The sequence below is a fragment of the Onychostoma macrolepis genome, chromosome 05, assembly GCF_012432095.1.
Source record: "Onychostoma macrolepis isolate SWU-2019 chromosome 05, ASM1243209v1, whole genome shotgun sequence".
NCBI classification, from domain to species: Eukaryota; Metazoa; Chordata; class Actinopteri; order Cypriniformes; family Cyprinidae; genus Onychostoma; species Onychostoma macrolepis.
Window position 1 is genome coordinate 34,760,019 of NC_081159.1, and position 18,885 is coordinate 34,778,903.

The following is an 18,885-nucleotide window of genomic DNA, read 5'->3' on the forward strand; positions in this document are numbered from 1 at the left end:
GCTGCAAAAAAAGTGATGTTCTTCGTCAGTATTTTTGTCTATTTAAATGTCTAAAGATTATTTAATCAACATACATTTACTTGAGCAAAATGAAACGATGCAAGTCTTGTTTTATGAGAAACACATCAAATATGTTTGATCCATTTATTTTTGTCTGTATATTATTACAAAAAGTTTGATCAGAAAAGGACAAATATTTATGCACATTGAGAAGAAATGAATGAATGAACAAAACCAAAAATCTGAAGCATTTATTTCACAAATCAGCACATGCATGCAAATGATTGTAGTAATTATGCTGCCTATATAATGCTTGAAATAAACAGAATGAAGTCAGCCCAATACACATTTTCCCTCCTTTTGTCTGGTGGATAATCAAGCAATATCTTTTGTAAAATCAACTATACTGTATGTGACTAACCAATCATGACTGTTAGAACTTTATTTTACAGAACAATTTGTACTAAACGCATATGATTTTTTAGTAGAAATGAACACATTAATTGTGTTAATGCATGAGAATCATAGTACATTTTAATAATGACTGGCATGGCTCTTATAATTAGGAAATGGCTTCCTTAAATGAATTCATCCATTTACGAATTTTTCTGAGGGACCTTAATTGTAACCTGTGGAGGAATAGAGTTAGTAAATGATAAAAGACAGAATTAGTGAGCTGCAATATGGAGATTGTTGACTAAATATACATTTAAAACACTACATGAACAAACAATGAATAAATAAATAAATATTTTAAAACTAGCATAATCTACTTGGCATCTTTTAATTTGAAATAAGTAATCATTCACAGTGGGAAATCAGTTTGGGCAAATGGATATTATAAGACAGATACAAGTGTAGCATTTATGGTTTACAATAAATAGCGAATTATGAATAATGAGTGCACTTTTATGTATCTGATAGCAAAAGCTTACCGTTTTGACCTCTGTGTAGTTGTCCAGTCCGTACTCTCCTAACTCACGACCAATTCCTGAGGCCTTGTATCCTCCAAATGGAGCCTGAACTCCGAACACGTCATAGCAGTTAATCCTAAGAAAATAAAATAAGCACAAACCACATTTCAGAAAACGGCAAAGGTGTCTGTCTGATATACCAATATCCCCTTGAAATAATAAAGCACATCACATGCTCACCACACAGTGCCGGCGCGCAGGCCGTTGGATATGTAATGAGCCTTATCGATGTTTTTGGTAAAAACAGCAGCTGCAAGGCCGTATTTGCTGTCATTGGCTCTCTCAATCACTTCCTCTAAAGATTTAAACTTCAGAATTTGCATCACAGGTCCAAAGATCTGACAGTAATAAAAGGGCATAGCATGTTATATATCATTTTACTGGATGAAAATCTTACGGCAAAATGGTGTGAATAGATAGAATATAAATAGAAATGCATCTATTCACCTCCCTGTGTACATGGCATAAATTGTGCCATATTGTTATATTATGTGTGTATGTAAAATGGCAGATATACAGTAGCTCCTTTGAGGTAAATCTGAAAAAAAGACTAACAATATTATTCATATTATTATGGTTATATTGTGATTTGTGGCGAGATGTGATTGGTGATCTTCCCAACATATCGGGGTTGTTAAGTGATGCCATGTCTGAATTTGTGTAACGTCAACTTTGTACTGCATTTGATGAAGTATGCATCCGTGTAATATTAATACAATCAAAAAATAAATAAATAAATTCTTTAAATTCCTTTTCCTGTTATCAAAATTCATTACCTTATTTGATGTTAAGAGAGTAAAAGCCTAAATTTAAATCCGTTAATCAAAGTTATCACATCTTCAGAAGATTTGGACAAAATTGCTCGATTCATGTAGATTATGTTTACAATGTCTTTATGAACCTTTTCAAGGGATGGACAGAAATGAGAGAAAACACATTTCTATTTGTGTTCTGAAGATGAGTGAAAGTTATACAGATTTGGAACCAGGATTATTATAGTTTACTTAAACTAAAAGCAATTAAAAGAAATAATATAATAATATTATTATTATTATTATATAAAACAACAACAACTTTAAACTTATTTAACTGACATAAAAATTAATAAAAATAACTTTAGACAACTACAAGACATAAAATGAAAAATCCCCCCCTCCCAAAAAATAAATAAATATTAATTTCCTAATCTCAACCTTTCCAGTCATTTACCAATCACAAAATGTGTTTAGTTAACACTAATTACTTATGTTAATATTTATTCACTGTCGTTAATACTAATTGTTTAGTTAAGACTGATTATTTATTCAGGAAATATTAAATAAACATTTCTGGAGGCTTACGGAAAGCACGATGAATGGAATCCTACTAGATCTCGTCTAGAAGTTTAGTGTTGAGCTCAAAAGTTGATTATGAAGTGAATGGAAAGGCCTTTTCCATAGTAATGCATTAATTAAAGCACACACACCTCCTCCCGAGCAATTGTCATGTCATCTTTAACGTCGCCGAAGATAGTAGGCTGGATAAAGTAGCCGTGGTCAGCTGCCGGTCCGCCGCCGCACATGAGCTTAGCGCCCTCACGCTTCCCACTGCTGATGTAGCCAAGAATCTTATGGAACTGTTCTTCATCCACCTTCAGCAAAGAGAGGAAATAATTATTAGTGCACTACGCTGACCGAGGGCTTCATACATTAGTTATGCGTTTGTTCTTAGAAGAACAAAAGAAGTCAACAGGAAGTCCTTACACAAACACGCATGCACCTTCACACAGTATAAAAGCTTCATAGCTTTATGACTGAACTGTACCTGGGGGCCCTGCTCCGTATTGAAGTTAAAGGGATCTCCCACAATCCTCTTCTTAGCTCTCTCTACGCTTCGCTCAACAAACTCATCATAGATGCTCTCCTGTACATACGTGCGAGAGCCTGCACAACAGCACTGGCCTTGGTTGAAGAACAGGGCAAAATGGGACTGCTCCACTGCCTCCTCCACTGCAAACGCAAATATAGTTTCATTAAAATGATCAAAAGGGTCATGACATGAGGAATAAAACTTTACATTTTACCATTCCAAACCTATATGACTTTCTTACTTCTGTGGAACACAAATGAAGGTATTTTGAAAAAGGTCTTGGTCCATAAAATGAAAGTGACTGGTGTCCATCATTGTTTTGGACTGTACAGATTTTATTGGCAAAAACAGCTGAAGGATCCTTAGATCCTCACATGCAAATTGTGTGTGTTGTTTTTATTTTCATGTTTTTTTAATTCATTCATAATCATTTATTTACATAATCATTAGTCATTCATATGATTTTTTTTTATTTTTTATAATTTATCATTTAAGTATTTTTGTTGTTTATTCACTTATGATGTTTCTATATTTCATATTTCTTATTAATTTTCCCTAGCTTATGCATTTTCATTGTTGTCCAATCTCATGTTTGTGGGGTTTCATGAACTGTTTTGTCTGCATGAATACGAGATAGATAAGAGGGAATATTTATGGAAACCCAAGGTTAATGGGATGTTGCTGTGAAGCAGTTTTGGTATAACAGTACATGTTGAATTTATTGTTGGTCAGACGAAGTTTGAACATTGAGACATATGCAACTAAGATTGTTCAATAAACTGTTACTTTTTTTACCATCACTTCGTCTCCTGCTTCTACTCTTCTTTGGGCTTTCCTCTGTCAACTTTTTGAATGACACTCGTTTTAGGTATTTTTGGATACCAGACAAGACTTGCTGTTAACAGGGTTTGGGTATTAACAACGCTGCTGACTAATTATCTGGCATGGAGACCCGATCTAACACAGCTGAACATTTTTCTCAATATCTTCTTTTGTGTTCTACTGTTTCTAAGAGAGCCATACAGGTTTGGGACGATGTGAATGTGAATAAATCAACAAGCAAAGTCCTCAAGAGGCGGGATTTATCGCATGAACCAATCACAGCAGACCATAACCAGTCATATCGAATCATATCACGATGGAGGCATTGCCTCCTCTCACGTGACTTTCCCCCATTAATTCTCCATAACCCCCCACCAAACTCACTGCACACTTTGGCTTTATGTTGTTGACAGTCTCTGAATTCATTGCCCAGAGAAAACGTGACAAGCCGTTGGCAACAGAACTGCAGTTTCTGCTATCCAAATGAGCTTTAAACACAAAAAACCCATCACAAGTGCTCACAAAATAATTTCTGTGACCCATTTTGTGCATTTCCGACAACTTCTGCACTTCTAAAAAGGTTTGAAATTGCTGAACAATACAGTACTCTGTATACCAGCAATGCTATGCACCATGAATAAATTATGCAGATAATTTAATTATTTCACTGTATGCGTTTATACTGATGTTTGGTGATTGAAGTTATTTGGTGACTGAAAGCTATATTTATTTGTGGTCGTCACCGTCAGTGTGGTTTGTGTGTTGAAGGATGAGGTCCTTGCGTGTCTGTTTGTTTGTTTGTAAACTCTGTCGCCCGTGTGCTGACTGCATTTTGACAATGGTGAACAAAGAATGTGTATTCAGCAGTTACATGTATATCTCCCCTCAGGCCACCTGTATAGCCTGTGGGACAGGCCAGCACTGCCTTTAGATAGATAGAGACAGGGTGGAAATGGTTATGTACTACTAAATAATAACATCTGTAAAAACTTTACCAAAATTATACAACATTATAGGTGGACCTAGGTTGGAAAATAATAAAATATCATGACCCTTTTAATTTGCCAGAGAAATATAAAACACCAATAGTTTAATAAAATGCAGTAGGTGCATGAACTCACTATTAGCATCTGATAGAATGATGTTTGGACTCTTTCCTCCCAGCTCCAGTGTGACCTTCTTCAGATTACTGGTACTTGAGGCTTTCATGATGAGGTGACCTACCTATAAAACGACAGTAAAACACTCCAGTAAACAAAACAAATTTACTGTAAATTGCAAATATAATTCGAAAGCCTAGGTATGCTGACCAAATGCCATCTTTGCTACCACAGCGATATTTAGTAGCTGCTAATATGCTAATGAGCACAGTTGTTTATTTCATTATTAAAGTTAAGTATTACAAATAGGCCTGGTTTCATATACAGGGCTTATATTAAGCCATGATTATGCCATACTTCAATCAGGACAATTAAGTAGCTTTTATAAATGTGCCTGAGAAAAAACCAAAAAAAAAAAAAAAAACCCACACATTATTAGCATGCATCTGAGACAAAACAATGGCACTGGCATATTTTAAGTCATTTCAAGTTTTATTTCGAAATGAAAAAGATTAGATTATCATAAAAATTATTAGATTCTTAGCATTGAAATAGCTCAGTATTAATAACTCAGCCCAGTGGTTAGTGCGTCGACATACGGCGACTCGAGTTCAATTCCTGCCTCGAGGTCCTTTGCTGATCCCCGCTCCCCTCTCTCCACCCAATGCTTTCCAGTCAGCTCTCCACTGTCCTCTCACATTAACGGCATAAAACCCCCATAAATATAACTTTAAATAAATAATTAAAAATATACATTGCTTCAAATTATTAAATGTAAATAGCAATAATGAACACTTAAGTTAATTAAGACAATATTATTGTTTGATTAATATTAACATACATTCAAAATACAGTCACATGTTTGGGCTGCCTTTACCCCACACAGAACCAAGATTTTGAAACAAATCAGATTTTTCCCACCTGGTGACATTTGTTATTTATTAAGTCATAACTGACATTAAAGGGACAGTCCACCCAAAAACATTCTGTCATCATTTAATCACCCTCATGTCCAAACCCAAAAGACCTTCCTTCATTTTTCAAACATAAATGAAGATATTTTTAAGGAAACCTAAGAGATTTCTGTCCCTCCACTGAAAGTGATGTTTCTTCCAAGATTTTGGATTCGGAATGACATGACAGAATAATCATAACAAAATAATCACATGGGCATTCTGACTAAAAAGTGCATAAATTAGTCTCAGGCGCAGTAGATTATTCACAAAAAACATTCGTTTTATTTATATATTTTACTTTAGTGTGCACTTTTTAAATTTCTAGACAAGTTTGCAAATATCATAAAGCAACATATGGTATGGCCCATGCTGACAGAAATTTGTTAACTGGTTTAAGTATAATTTCTGTAGTGCAGAAAGAAGACTTTTGCATACTACTTTACTTACAAGAAATATCCACTACTGAAGAAAATTCTCACCTCAGTGGAGCCAGTGAACGCTACTTTGTCCACATCCATGTGAGATGCGATGGCTGCCCCTGCTGTGGGACCCATTCCTGGGACAATGTTGACGACACCAGCAGGGAAACCCACCTGTAACCACTCAAGATGATCATCAAAATGACAGTGATCTTGTGCACGTTAACAATGTGCACTTGTTAGTGTTTCAACAGTGCACTCAGTATGGCTTCACTATTATAGGCTTCTTATCATTAATTATACTGTACACGGTCTTAAGAGATGATGCAGGGATGGTTTATTTTTGTAGGCTAAAATCTGGAAACAAGTTCACATTTTAGCAATTCTGGTTCTGAAATACTGAGTCATTGAATGGCCTAAAAGTCTGTGGTGAACACAAGCTCAAGATATTTTCATGTTTTATTCTACAACATAAAAAACATCAGATTTAGTGTTGAAAAAGATGGTGGCTAACAAGTGACTATATAGATTGTTGGGACATCAAACATCACACCGAACAGGTAAACTCATCTACTCACTAGTCGCTTTCACAGCCTCATTGTGTTTATAATCACACACTTACGATCTATTCTAACTCAAACTTTCAGGGAAAATGTTTTAAAATAAAGACTGAAGAAGTTGTCAAAAGCTGGTGGTTGTAGAGTTATGTGGCATGTTCCTTTAAGTCACGGACTTCCTATTATGTGACGTCAGTAGTCCCATGTTGAAGAGAGAGCACGTGGTGGTGGAATAAAGAAATAATCAAGCTCGTCTACGTGTCTGACCATCAAAAGAATACATGGTGTCAGAAGTGGGATGAAATGGCCCAGGGACCTCGCCGTATAGACCCATTGGTTTTTGATGAGAACGTCGCCGATAACTGGAGGAAGTTTGAAAAGGAATGGCACATCTACTGCTATGCGGGCCGGTCAGATAAATCAAAGAAAGTACAAGCCTACACGCTGTTAAACCTAGCCGGTCCTGAAGCATTTGTGTATGCAGATGGGGAAGATCATGAGGATCCAGAAGTACTTTTAACTAAATTCTCTGAATTGTGTTTACCCGCAAAAAACATCATCATGGATAGACACATTTAATACCGCTGTTCAAAAACCTGGCAAATCTGTACAAGCTTACGTCTCAACGCTGAAAATCCTGGCAAAGAAATGTGAATTCGGATCTCTGCAAGATGATCTCCTTAGAGACTGCATAGTTTGCGGTATAGAAAATGACACGGTTTGCAAACAGTTACTCTGTGAAAATTTTTTAAATAAAATTTAAAAAACCTCACCCTGGACTTGGCTATTAACTTATGCTTGCTGCACGAACAGTCAGAGAGGAGTATGAGAGAGCTTAGAAAAGACACAGGTATGTGCTCTGCAGAAAACACATTGCTCAAACTGCAATGACCATCATTCTTCAGAGAAAAGTAAATGTTTTGCATACAAACGCTGCAACAACTGTGGTAAACTAAACCACTTCGCAAGATGCTGCAGGTCAGCAGCACAGCCAACAGCTGCTAAGACTTCCTACCAGCCTAGGACCCAGCAAAGGGATAAAATGCATGAGCTGGATGCACAACCAGATAACAGTTTGCAGGACACTTTCTACTGTGACCCTGTTGATCTCAGCAGTCAAAAGGGTGAGATTTTCACAACACTAAAATTGAAAAATGGAAATGGCCAACTGAAAGTAAAAGTTGATACGGGCGCTAAATGTAATGTCATATCCAAACGAATGCTGAATGGTTTGAATCCTTCAACCCCTATCAACACAGCAGAGAAAGTCAATCTTGTGGCTTATGGAGGAGAGACAATTGACACTGAAGGAACCATAGTGTTGCAGTGCATCTGTGGGGAATTTACATTGCATGTAGTGGATCGGGATGTAAAACCCCTTCTCGGTCTGCAGGATAGCGTTGCTATGGGACTCATTCAGCTGGGACCTGATGTGCACATGCTACATCAAGAAGCACCAGAGGTACGTGAATACAGAGATCTTTTTGATTGTGATGTCATTGGCAGCTTGCCAGTTGTGTATCATCCAGTCTCATATAATACAGTGACCCCTGTAGTCTGTGCACCCCGAAAAATACCAATAGCTATGAAGGAAAAAGTCAAAGCAAAACTGGACCACATGACTGAGCTGGGTGTGTTAACACCTGTAGCCGAGGCAACAGAGTGGGTATCAGCCATGGTTGCAGCCAAAAAGATGGCTCAGTGAGGATTTGCATATATCCAGTTCATCTTAACAAGCCCTCCTCAGACTGCGGCATCCCCTAAAAACAATTTAACAGATCATTGCAGATATGCCTGGTGCCAAGGTGTTTACCATTTTAGATGCTAAATGTGGCTTCTGGCAAATCCCCCTTGATGAAGCGTCATCCAAATTAACCACATTTATGTCCCCGTTTGGCCGTTACAGGTTCTTGAGGATGCCATATGGAATCTCAACAGGCAGTGAGGCGTTTCAGAGATCAATGGAGCAATGGTTTGTTGGACTGCCTTGTGAAATTGTAGTTGACTATATTCTCATCTGGGGCCGAACAAACAAAGAACATGACGATCGCTTATGGCAGGTACTGAACAAAATTCGTACCATTAACATGAAACTCAACCCTGACAAATGCAAATTCAGAGTCAATTCGGTGCAATACGTTGGTCACCTGCTAACTGCTGATGGTGTCAAACCTGACCCTGAAAAAACTAAAGCTGTATGTGAAATGCCAACACCTCAGGACAAACATGCACTGCAGCAGTTTTTAGGCATGACAAATTACCAATCAAAATTCATTCCCCAGTACAGTGACATCACCGGTCCTTTGAGACAATTGATTCATCAGGATGTGGAGTGGTGCTGGCATGGGACTCATGATGAGGCTTTTGCAAGACTGAAACAAGTTTTGACAAACCCCCCAGTGTTGCAGTATTTTGATACGTCCATACCAGTGGTCCTCTTGGCAGACGCCTCTCAACATGGCCTTGGTGTAGTATGCTTACAGCGAGGACGGCCTGTAGCATTTGCATCACGAGCCCTCACGCCCACTGAATCACGCTACGCTCAGATCGAAAAAGAGATGTTGGCCCTCGTGTCTGCAACAAAAAAATTCCATGACTTCATCTACGGCCGCCCAGTCACTGTAGAAACCGATCATCAGCCCTTGATAACTATATTAAGGAAGCCACTCCACACGGCCTCACCCCGCTTACAGGGTATGATGATGAAACTGCATTGTTACCATCTGGATATTATCTTCAAACGTGGCAAGGAGTGGTTTGTGGCTGATGCCTTGTCCCGAGCCCACCTCTCTACATCTGACCCACAACTCACAGATGACCTACTGGAGGTCATGACTGTTCAGGTACTCTCCTCCCGTCGCATAGATGAACTCAGGGCTGCTGTACAAAAAGATGACACATGCCAACAGCTTTCTGATATGATTAGGAATGGCTGGCCAGCCACCTCGAAAGAACTTCCTCCCTTCTTCTCAATGAGAGATAAGCTGACCATTCATGATGACTTGCTGCTGTAAACTTGATGGTTTACCGTCCCCTGCACAACGCCTTTTTTCTAGGCAAACACGGACCTTCCTCCCGGTGACCAAGCCAATGCTTCAGCCCGTTGTCCACACAGACATGAAAGAAACCATCACAAAACAGAGAATGAGGGGAAAAGTCTATTATGACAGAAATGCTCACCAGCTCCCTGCACTCAAGACAGGGCATACCGTCAGGATGCAGACAGCACGTGGTTCTTACAGACTAGCAATCGTGAATTCCCCTGCCGAGCAACCAAATAGCTATGTCATTACATCACAAGGTGCCAAGTATATCAGGAACAGGCGACATCTCCTCCACATTTCAGAATCCCCTCCAGCTGACTTTGAAGATGATCTCCCAGTAGTGACCGATGCTGGGGCACTCGCAACACCACCCAATTCTGAGGGGTCCATTCAGCAACTGCAGTCCCCTAAAATGGACTGTTACAATGCCACAGATGGCAAATGTTCAGTGGTGACTCGTTCTGGAAGAGTCAGCCGTCCTAACCAACGTTTCAAAGACTATGTTATGACCTGACTGAAATGTGCTATAAATCTCTGTTCCTTTATGCATGTTAGGTGATATTATGCAGTCAGGTGTTCCCCCCTTTTGCACCCGTTTCTCTGCTATTCATATGTTATGTTGTTGGTCAGAATTAATTTTGTCTTTTGCATTGTTACTTTGTTCCCTACTAAAAGAGGGGGGGGATGTAGAGTTATGTGGCATGTTCCTTGAAGTCACGGACTTCCTATTATGTGACGAAAGTAGTCCCATGTTGAAGGGAGAGCACGCGGTGGTGGAATAAAGAACTAATCAAGCTCGTCTACGTGTCTGACCATCAAAAGAATACAGTGGTGATGTTAAAGTAATATGGGTCTGTGGTGTAGTTTGTTTATAGCCAACATTTAGCCTTTTACTTCTACTGACTATTTAGTTCTACTGACTGACAAAATTCATAAGAGCTGTGCTTATTTGTTATTATCATGATGAACAACAGCATGTAAGAGTAAAACTTTCATTAGTCACAGAGCATATTCTCTCCAATAATCCAAAAGCCAATGCAAAAATCCAGTCAGAGGAATCAATGTGATGCGAACTACTGCTGGCCTACAAAAATATCATCACTGCAGCGCTCAACACATTTTCTTGCACTTTTATCGTTATGTATAATGTTATTTTAAGTGCACATATATTGTAGGTAAGCCATTCACCTCTTTGATCAGACTGGCAACATAGAGCGCAGTGAGAGGCGTCTGTTCTGCCACCTTCATCACCACTGTGTTTCCTGTGGCCAGAGCAGGACCGAGTTTCCAGGCCTGCATCAACAGTGGGAAGTTCCACTGGAGGACGGTGTGAGGAAACAAAGATGACATGTGAAAGAAAGAAAGAAAGAAGGAAAAAAAAAAAAAAAAAAAAAAGGTATTACTCAGCAAATACTTATTCAATTCTAAAATTCCACAGCATATACTTACAGGGATAATTTGGCCACAGACTCCAATGGGCTCATGCTTGGTGTAGCAGAAGTAATCACCATCAATGGGAATGGTCTTCCCCTCCCATTTGTCTGCCCAGCCAGCATAATACCTACAGACCAACCAACACCCAACAGAGAAAAAAAAAAAAAAAAAAGGCAGGCCTAAATTAAAGATTTATGTATTTGAATTGCATATAAAACTTCTAGCCATTTGGATTACACAGTTTTAACAAACAATCAAGCTTAATGTGATGCATATTTGTCAGTAACACTTAAATGAAACAAAATATTTATTTCTGCACTAAAATCAATTTATTAACTATTTGATTTTATTTAAAACATTTATATTTTCAAAATGCATTTAATGCAATTAAAATTGCTTAGAATCAGCATAAATCTGTTCATTGTGAAAAGAGTTACATTTATTTAATTCAAAGGATTGAACATTTATTTTTTACCTGTCTGGGATACGTTGTTGGGAAAGATGTTTGTAAAAACTCAATAAATATGTTACACAAAAAGTATTGAACATGATTCAATTATGGCCAGCTGTAATTTTAATTAGTTAAATATGTATGATACTGATAGATAAATCTGGCTATTGTGTATTTAAAGCACATTTTATTAGTTTATTAGTACCATCCCAGAAATCCTGTTTAATTTATGTATGACTGACAAATATGCATCACATTAAGTTCATTAATGTAAGGTGAAACTGTGTCATCTTGCAATTTAAATAGGCCTACACAAATCTTAAATTTGGGTCTAAATATTTTTTTAGTGCTGGAACTGCTCAGATGTGATTAATAATTTGCAAAAGCAAGACACTAATTATGCAACTCCGAGAAAGGGGTTTCATTAGACTAAAATGCAATGTGATATTAATGTAAAGCAATTATTAAGGAAATGTCATACACTAATTTCAGTTTCAACTAGCAAACACTGTGGAGGACAATTCATCATATTGATTTCATATTATGATATTCATCATATCAAGTTCACCTCAAGCATTTGACCACCATGGGCACGTCCACAGTGTAGGAGACTGCATATGGTTTTCCATTGTCAAGAGTCTCTAGTTCCTATTTAAATGAAATACAAGTAATATTAACATCTTGTGGTATTATTGTAGATCAAGTATAAATCAGTGCTGATATACTGTATATACTCGATGCGTTTCAAAATGACAGGACCCATGAATTAACAGTGTGGAAATTATAGAAAGGAACCAAAAATATCAAAAATCACATGGACTCCCCAAATTATATTTTCCAAATTTACACAATACTTTGTAACTTAATACTGAAGTAGTACAACTTCAGTTTGTACTTAGTACAAAGTATTTAGACTCTTATTAGACTCTCGGCATTCATCAGCTTTGTCTGCAGTTGAATATGTAATCTGGTTGGCGTTCTCATTTTTAATATTTCCTTGTGTTCTGTAATGGCCATCCATGTATTTATTCAAATACGTTTTTGGAATTTTGTACCATTTCTTAATAAATTCTTAAATGAAGTTAAGCAAGCAGTGAGTGAAAGAGTAAGAAAAAATGTGCTGAAATGCTCAGATGTAAATTGTATAATTCATATAATTGGGCCCCTTTTCTGATTCTGTTGTTGGTCTTTCATTTTGCTGAATCATACTGACAGCATTGTTTTCTACATTTGATAAAACAGCTCAGTGTCAACGAGGACAAAGGTTGTTTGAGTGACTCACAGCTAAATATGCAGCGTCTCTCTCTATGCAGTCTGCTAATCGGCTCAGGAGCAACCCACGGTGGGACGCATCCATGCGCCGCCAGGGAGACCCAAGCTTGAAGGCATCTTTGGCAGCTTTGACAGCTTTTTCCACATCCGCCTGCAAGCAAAAACAAAACAAAAACAACACGAGAGAGAAACATGAAAATGCCATGCAAGACTCCATATGGATGGCCATGGCTGATGTGAGAATGATTCAGGCCATCTAATGCAACTTTGCCCTATCAGGACATATTACTTCATTGGCAGCATTACTTTATATACACTGGCACTGAAATGAACTCATTAGGATATCTGTATTTTGTGCAGTGTCTTTATTGAGTTATGCTTATTACATTATATTTGTGAGGTAACGTTAGTTCAGTTAAGGCTGGCTATTTGGGATGTGTTAAATAAATATGCACAGCTATTTTTAATCCCAGCTCCTGGTTTATATCTGCCATGTTGGCGTAGGAAAGTCAAGCAGATGCATGTTTATCAGTGAGAGCAGGGAGGAGGTTTTGTTAAACAAACACAGGTGAGGAATCAAATCAAATTAAAGTTATTTTGAAAGATATTTTGAAAATGTTGGTAATCAAATGGTTGATGGTAACCATTGACTTCCATAGTACAGTATACTATAAAAGTCAATAGCTATTGTCAACTGTTACTTCTTTTGTGGGTGAAATATATATATATATATATATATGTTTTTTAAAGAAGTCTATTATGTTCACCATGGCTGCATTTTTTTAAAATCAGAAATACAGTTAAAACAGTAACATTATGAAATATTCATTTAAAATAACTTTTCTATTGGAGTATATTTTAAAATATATTTTATTCTTGTGTTCAGTGTCACATGATCCTTCAGAAATCAATCTAATATGCTGATTTGCTCCTCAAGAAACATTTTTTTTTATTTAAAATAAATGCTTTTCTTTTGAGCTTTCTATTCATCAAAGAATCCAGAAAAAGAAAATAAAAAAAATTACTGTTTCCACAAAAATATGAAGCAATTAACACTGATAATAATAAGAAATATTTCTTGAGCATCAAATCAGCATATTAAAATGATTACTAAAGGATAATGTGACACTGAAATCTGGAGCAATGATTTTGAAAATTTATTTTTTCACTACAGAAATAAATTTACAATATTTTAAAAATTTATTAAATTATTTGAGTTAAGAAAATTACACATACATATATACACACATATATATATATATATATATACACACACTGAACAAAATTATAAACGCAACACTTTTGTTTTTGCCCCCATTTTTCATGAGCTGAACTCAAAGATCTAAGACTTTTTCTATGTACACAAAAGGCCTATTTCTCTCAAATATTGTTCACAAATCTGTCTAAATCTGTGTTAGTGAGCACTTCTCCTTTGCCGAGATACTCCATCCACCTCACAGGTGTGGCATATCAAGATGCTGATTAGACAGCATGATTATTGCACAGGTGTGCCTTAGGCAGGCCACAATAAAAGGCCACTCTAAAATGTGCAGTTTTACTGTATGGTATGGGATGGTTCTGTTCTTCTATATCCAGATTTGCAGTGTAGCTGAAAGGTCATGAAAGGTGCAATCTAGGTGCAAAGGTGCAAAACTCTATAGACCACCTGGCATGTGTTAACACATTAACCACAGTAAAACTAAAAATAATCAGCCCTTGGCCTGTCATATTTGATTCGTCACTGGAGTGAAACTTAAATTTAGGTCTATTCCTCATACAAAGCTATCATGTTGCTTCAAGAGACTTTGCCCTTTTCTATTTATTGTATAGAGAAAAAAAAAAAAACTTGATGCTCAGCTGGTTTAACCAGATAGTCAGCCAGTCTCTCAACCTGACCAGCTGAAAAGAGTCCAAAACCCCAAGAGTTTACCAGCTGAGACCAGCTGCTTTAAGACATTTTTATTTGGCACAGATGTACTTGGATTTTGAATTTAAAATTCAAAATTCAAACACCTACCTCGTTGCCCTCTGCGACGTGGCAGATAACCTCACCAGTAGCAGGATTGATGGTTGGAAAAGTTTTCTTGTTTACTGCATCGTGCCATTCATTGTTGATGAAAATCTGCAGAGAAAATGAGACACATTGACATGCTCAGGCATTTGAAAATGTTGAAGTCAAAGTCAACTTTTACTGGTATTTTTTCACATTGCAGATCAATGGACAAAAACATAAGAGAGCAAGTATTTACATGCCACTGGCAATAAATTACAACAGCTAAAACTAGGGCTGCATGATATGCAGGAAAAATACAATATGAATATGGATAATGTGATACTATATCATGAAATAATCTTATGATAAGTGTCAAAACATAGTTACAAGTATATTCCAGAAAAAAAAAAAATAAATAGTATGTTAGGAGTAGTATGGGATTAGTCTAAAGAGTCAGGATTCAGTTTTTTTTTTTAATAATTCATTAGAACAGAAGACAAACAAGGCATTCATTGAACCATCAAAATACTGACTAATCCCTTTAATTCAGTTTTGTATTAATCAGAATAATAAAAATATGAATATGTCATAAAAGATATGTGAAATCAAACAATAATTTTTAATTGTTAATTTCAAACAATACAAACATACTGGAATCAAGTAATGCAAATCTGTTTTTAAGGTATCCGTTTTTCAGGGTGTTTTGTCACACACAAACTAATAACTGTAATTCCAAATCCTGATTAAGACTAGATTAAGAACCTATAACTTTAATTAATGATGATTAATAAAAAAAAAAAAAACTCTACACAATAAGTTTAACAGTTCTGTAAAATTGTCTCATGTAATCAGTGTTAGTTTTGGTATCATTGAGATTGTATTACATTTTATTTTTGTATTTTCCATTGTCATTTTAATTTTAGTTAACATTTTGTGTGTTATTAGATTTGTCAAGCATTAGCATTTTTCAAATATGTCTATATACACTTTATTAAATTTGTTTTTCAAAGTTAAAAAACAGATTATTGGATTACATTTTAAGAAAATACTTTTCAGTCTTTCTACTTCAAAATCTTTTGTTTAATTCAATGCGTTACTTGCTATTTCTCTGTAATTAATTGTGAAATTGACTAGCTTCTAAATAAAATTTGTTTCCACCTATTTTTATTTACAGTGTTGCTTTTACAATTTTTTTCTGTTTTAGTTATTTCAAGTTAAGCTATATGAAAATGAGAAATGATGCTTGGAAAAATAGCTGAAATAAAATGTATTTAAAATAAAATAAAATACGCATGCACGCACAGTGGGGAAAATAATTATTTGATCCCCTGCTGATTTTGTAAGTTTGCCCACTTAAAAAAGAAAGAAAGAAGGGTTATAATTTGTATGGTAGGTTTATTTTAACTGATAGAGACAGAATATCAAACAAAAACAAAAAAATCCTGAAAAAAGCAGAATACAAATGTTAAAAAAAGATTTACATTTTAGTAAGTCAAATAAGCATTTGATCCCCTACCAACCAGCAGGAATTTTGGCTCCCACAGATTGGTTATGTGCACATGTGGAACACAGATTAGTCCTGTCACTTGATAAGCAATATAGACGACGCCATTGTTTACAATACAACCGGAGCACATGCCGCTGAGCTGAGGGGCGGGACATTTAGACGCACGCTCGGCGGTTTAGCCAATCACAACACACTGAGCCAGCTAACCAATCAGAGCCCATCACGTATTTCTGAGGGAGGGGCTTAAAAACTGGAAATAATCGAGGCGTTTGTCAGAGAAGAGACAGAGCAGTGTGGAATACAGGTAAATTATATGAAAAATAATGCGTTTTTAAAAAAAATGAAGCATGAACACATGTTAGACTGCACTCCATAAACACAATCAAGCCTAGAAAAAAAAAAAAAACAGTTTGAGCTACAGGCACACAAATTTTGGAAAAAATTATATTATGCTTTAAATATAATACAAGGAACCACGGAACATTGGCTGAACGTTGGATGCATATGGCACACTTATCTGGAAACACTTCAGGAGTTTCGAAGTCGCCATCGGATTGGTTGAGTTATACAGGATTTCCGGGAGACGTGCGTGTCGTGTTCTTTAACGTTCCGCCTGGAAACAGAAATGCCGTGGAGCCAAACCTCCTCACGAAAGAAGAAAGCTGACAACGGTGACGACGAGCGCTTATCCTGATCAACTAAACGCTGGAGTTTCAAAAGTATGTGAAAAATTTAAAGTTCACGGCATAGAATCTTTAAAATATGTCCGAGAGTTTTACACTCCACGCCCCTAAATATGACCCGGCGCAAAACTAAACGTGATTGGTTGCTTTACCTGTCAGTCATATGGCCTCTTGGGCAGGCCTTGGCCATTCAAAACAGCCAAAGTTCTGTCAGTCTGAAGGTCTGGCTATGGGAGACTATATACAAAAATAGGTAAAATTCAACAATCTGAAGATGGAGCCTCTTTGAGATCCCCAGATCTGTGTGACTAAATGTAGGGCCCTGAAAATGAAGATTCCAAAAGAAAATTTTTTTATTTTTTAAGAACTAGAATCTAAAATCATATTGCGATATCTTTAATCCTTCTTGAGCTAAAGGCATGCAAACTTTGGAAAAAGAATATTTATGGCACTCAGACAGGTATGTTCAATGCAGTTGTTTGACAGAACTAAATGAGATACACCTCTAGTTTCAACATTATTTGTTCTTCAGAAATTCCTCTTTAAAAGAAAAGTAGTATCATATTTTTCCAAATTGACCCACATTTGGTTTTTGACCACTGAAAATGTGTACATTTTTAACAACTTACTCCTGGAGCCATATTAAAATTCCAGTATCTCTGGAACCAAACCATATAGGGCCTTAAAAATGAAGATACAAAAAGGAAAGTTTTTTAAGACCCAAAATCCAAAAGGGCATTGAGATATGTTTAATACTTACAGGCATGCAAACTTTGAAGAAAAAAAACTTGAAAAGTGCCGTTTCTTCCATATTTGAATGGTCACCAATGGCACATAATGCAACAGGTTAAGTAAAATAATAGAAATGATGTTTTACATTTTGGTGTAATTTTAATTTATTATAATTTCTTAGTCAGTAATAAGCATATTAAATGCGATTTCTAGAAAAACTGTGAGAATGATATGGCTTTAGAGTCAGTTGAAAAATGCACTTCCTGTCTTAGCTTTATGTTTCCTTTTGCAAACAAATGATATCCATTCTTTTTATAAATGTATTATACAAGCAAAATATGGATCACACCTCACAAGTTTCATAAAAAGATTGTCAAGTATGTCCAGTTATGACACTTGTGGCACTGCGTTGTAAAATTAAGTAAATTTGTATTATATATTATATATGTTAAATAAACCCCAGGAATGGCATTTTCTCGATGGAAGCGGGGTTTGAAAACATGCCAAGTTCATTAACCTGCTGCAAAATGTCATTTACATTAAATGCAATCGCCATAACTCTACGGCAGAGCAATTACAGGATCATAATTATGTCATGCTACTTTAAAGTAATGATAAGTCTGCAAACAATTTAATAAACATGTGAATTATATTATGAACAACATACATGCATGCCATTTTCTACATGTTTGAATAAACATGTGAAGTCTCAGAATTTGGTCGTTACCTTGTTATAGTGAACGTCTGGGTGAACGTTCGGTGCAGGAATCGTTGAATGCTGACATGCTGAAATACGGAAAACTTGTGGAAAAGTTCTGGAAAAAACGGTGCGCAACATTTTCACTCACTTGCCTTTAAGAGACTGTTGAGGAGCTCGGACTTAAGAGCAGAAATGCGCTCGCTTGTTGCCAGATATTTGCGAGCAAAATAATGCCATAAAACCAATCAACCTCCGCGCGTTTACGTAAGACACTATAATTATTCACAATCGGTGTATATCCATTTACAGCAGAATTATATCAGTATTACCAGAATTAGCGGCGTTTACAACAAATAACTCGGAATGTCAAGCAACGAAAATAGGTCGCAAATC

At 36.4% G+C, this 18,885-nt stretch overlaps 1 protein-coding gene across 1 annotated transcript; it reads right to left on the reverse strand.

The window, feature by feature from the left end:
• Positions 1-236: 236 nt before the first annotated feature.
• Positions 237-18,698, reverse strand: LOC131541617 (aldehyde dehydrogenase, mitochondrial-like). The gene is made up of 13 exons (XM_058777481.1): positions 18,520-18,698; positions 14,895-14,999; positions 12,888-13,028; positions 12,174-12,253; positions 11,170-11,281; positions 10,909-11,037; positions 6,180-6,293; positions 4,766-4,868; positions 2,778-2,962; positions 2,440-2,604; positions 1,155-1,312; positions 936-1,050; positions 237-629 (listed from the first exon to the last, which is right to left on the reverse strand). Exons 1-13 carry the CDS (start codon positions 18,628-18,630, stop codon positions 597-599), a joined length of 1,551 nt encoding a protein of 516 aa, XP_058633464.1. The 5' UTR covers positions 18,631-18,698; the 3' UTR covers positions 237-596.
• Positions 18,699-18,885: the final 187 nt, after the last annotated feature.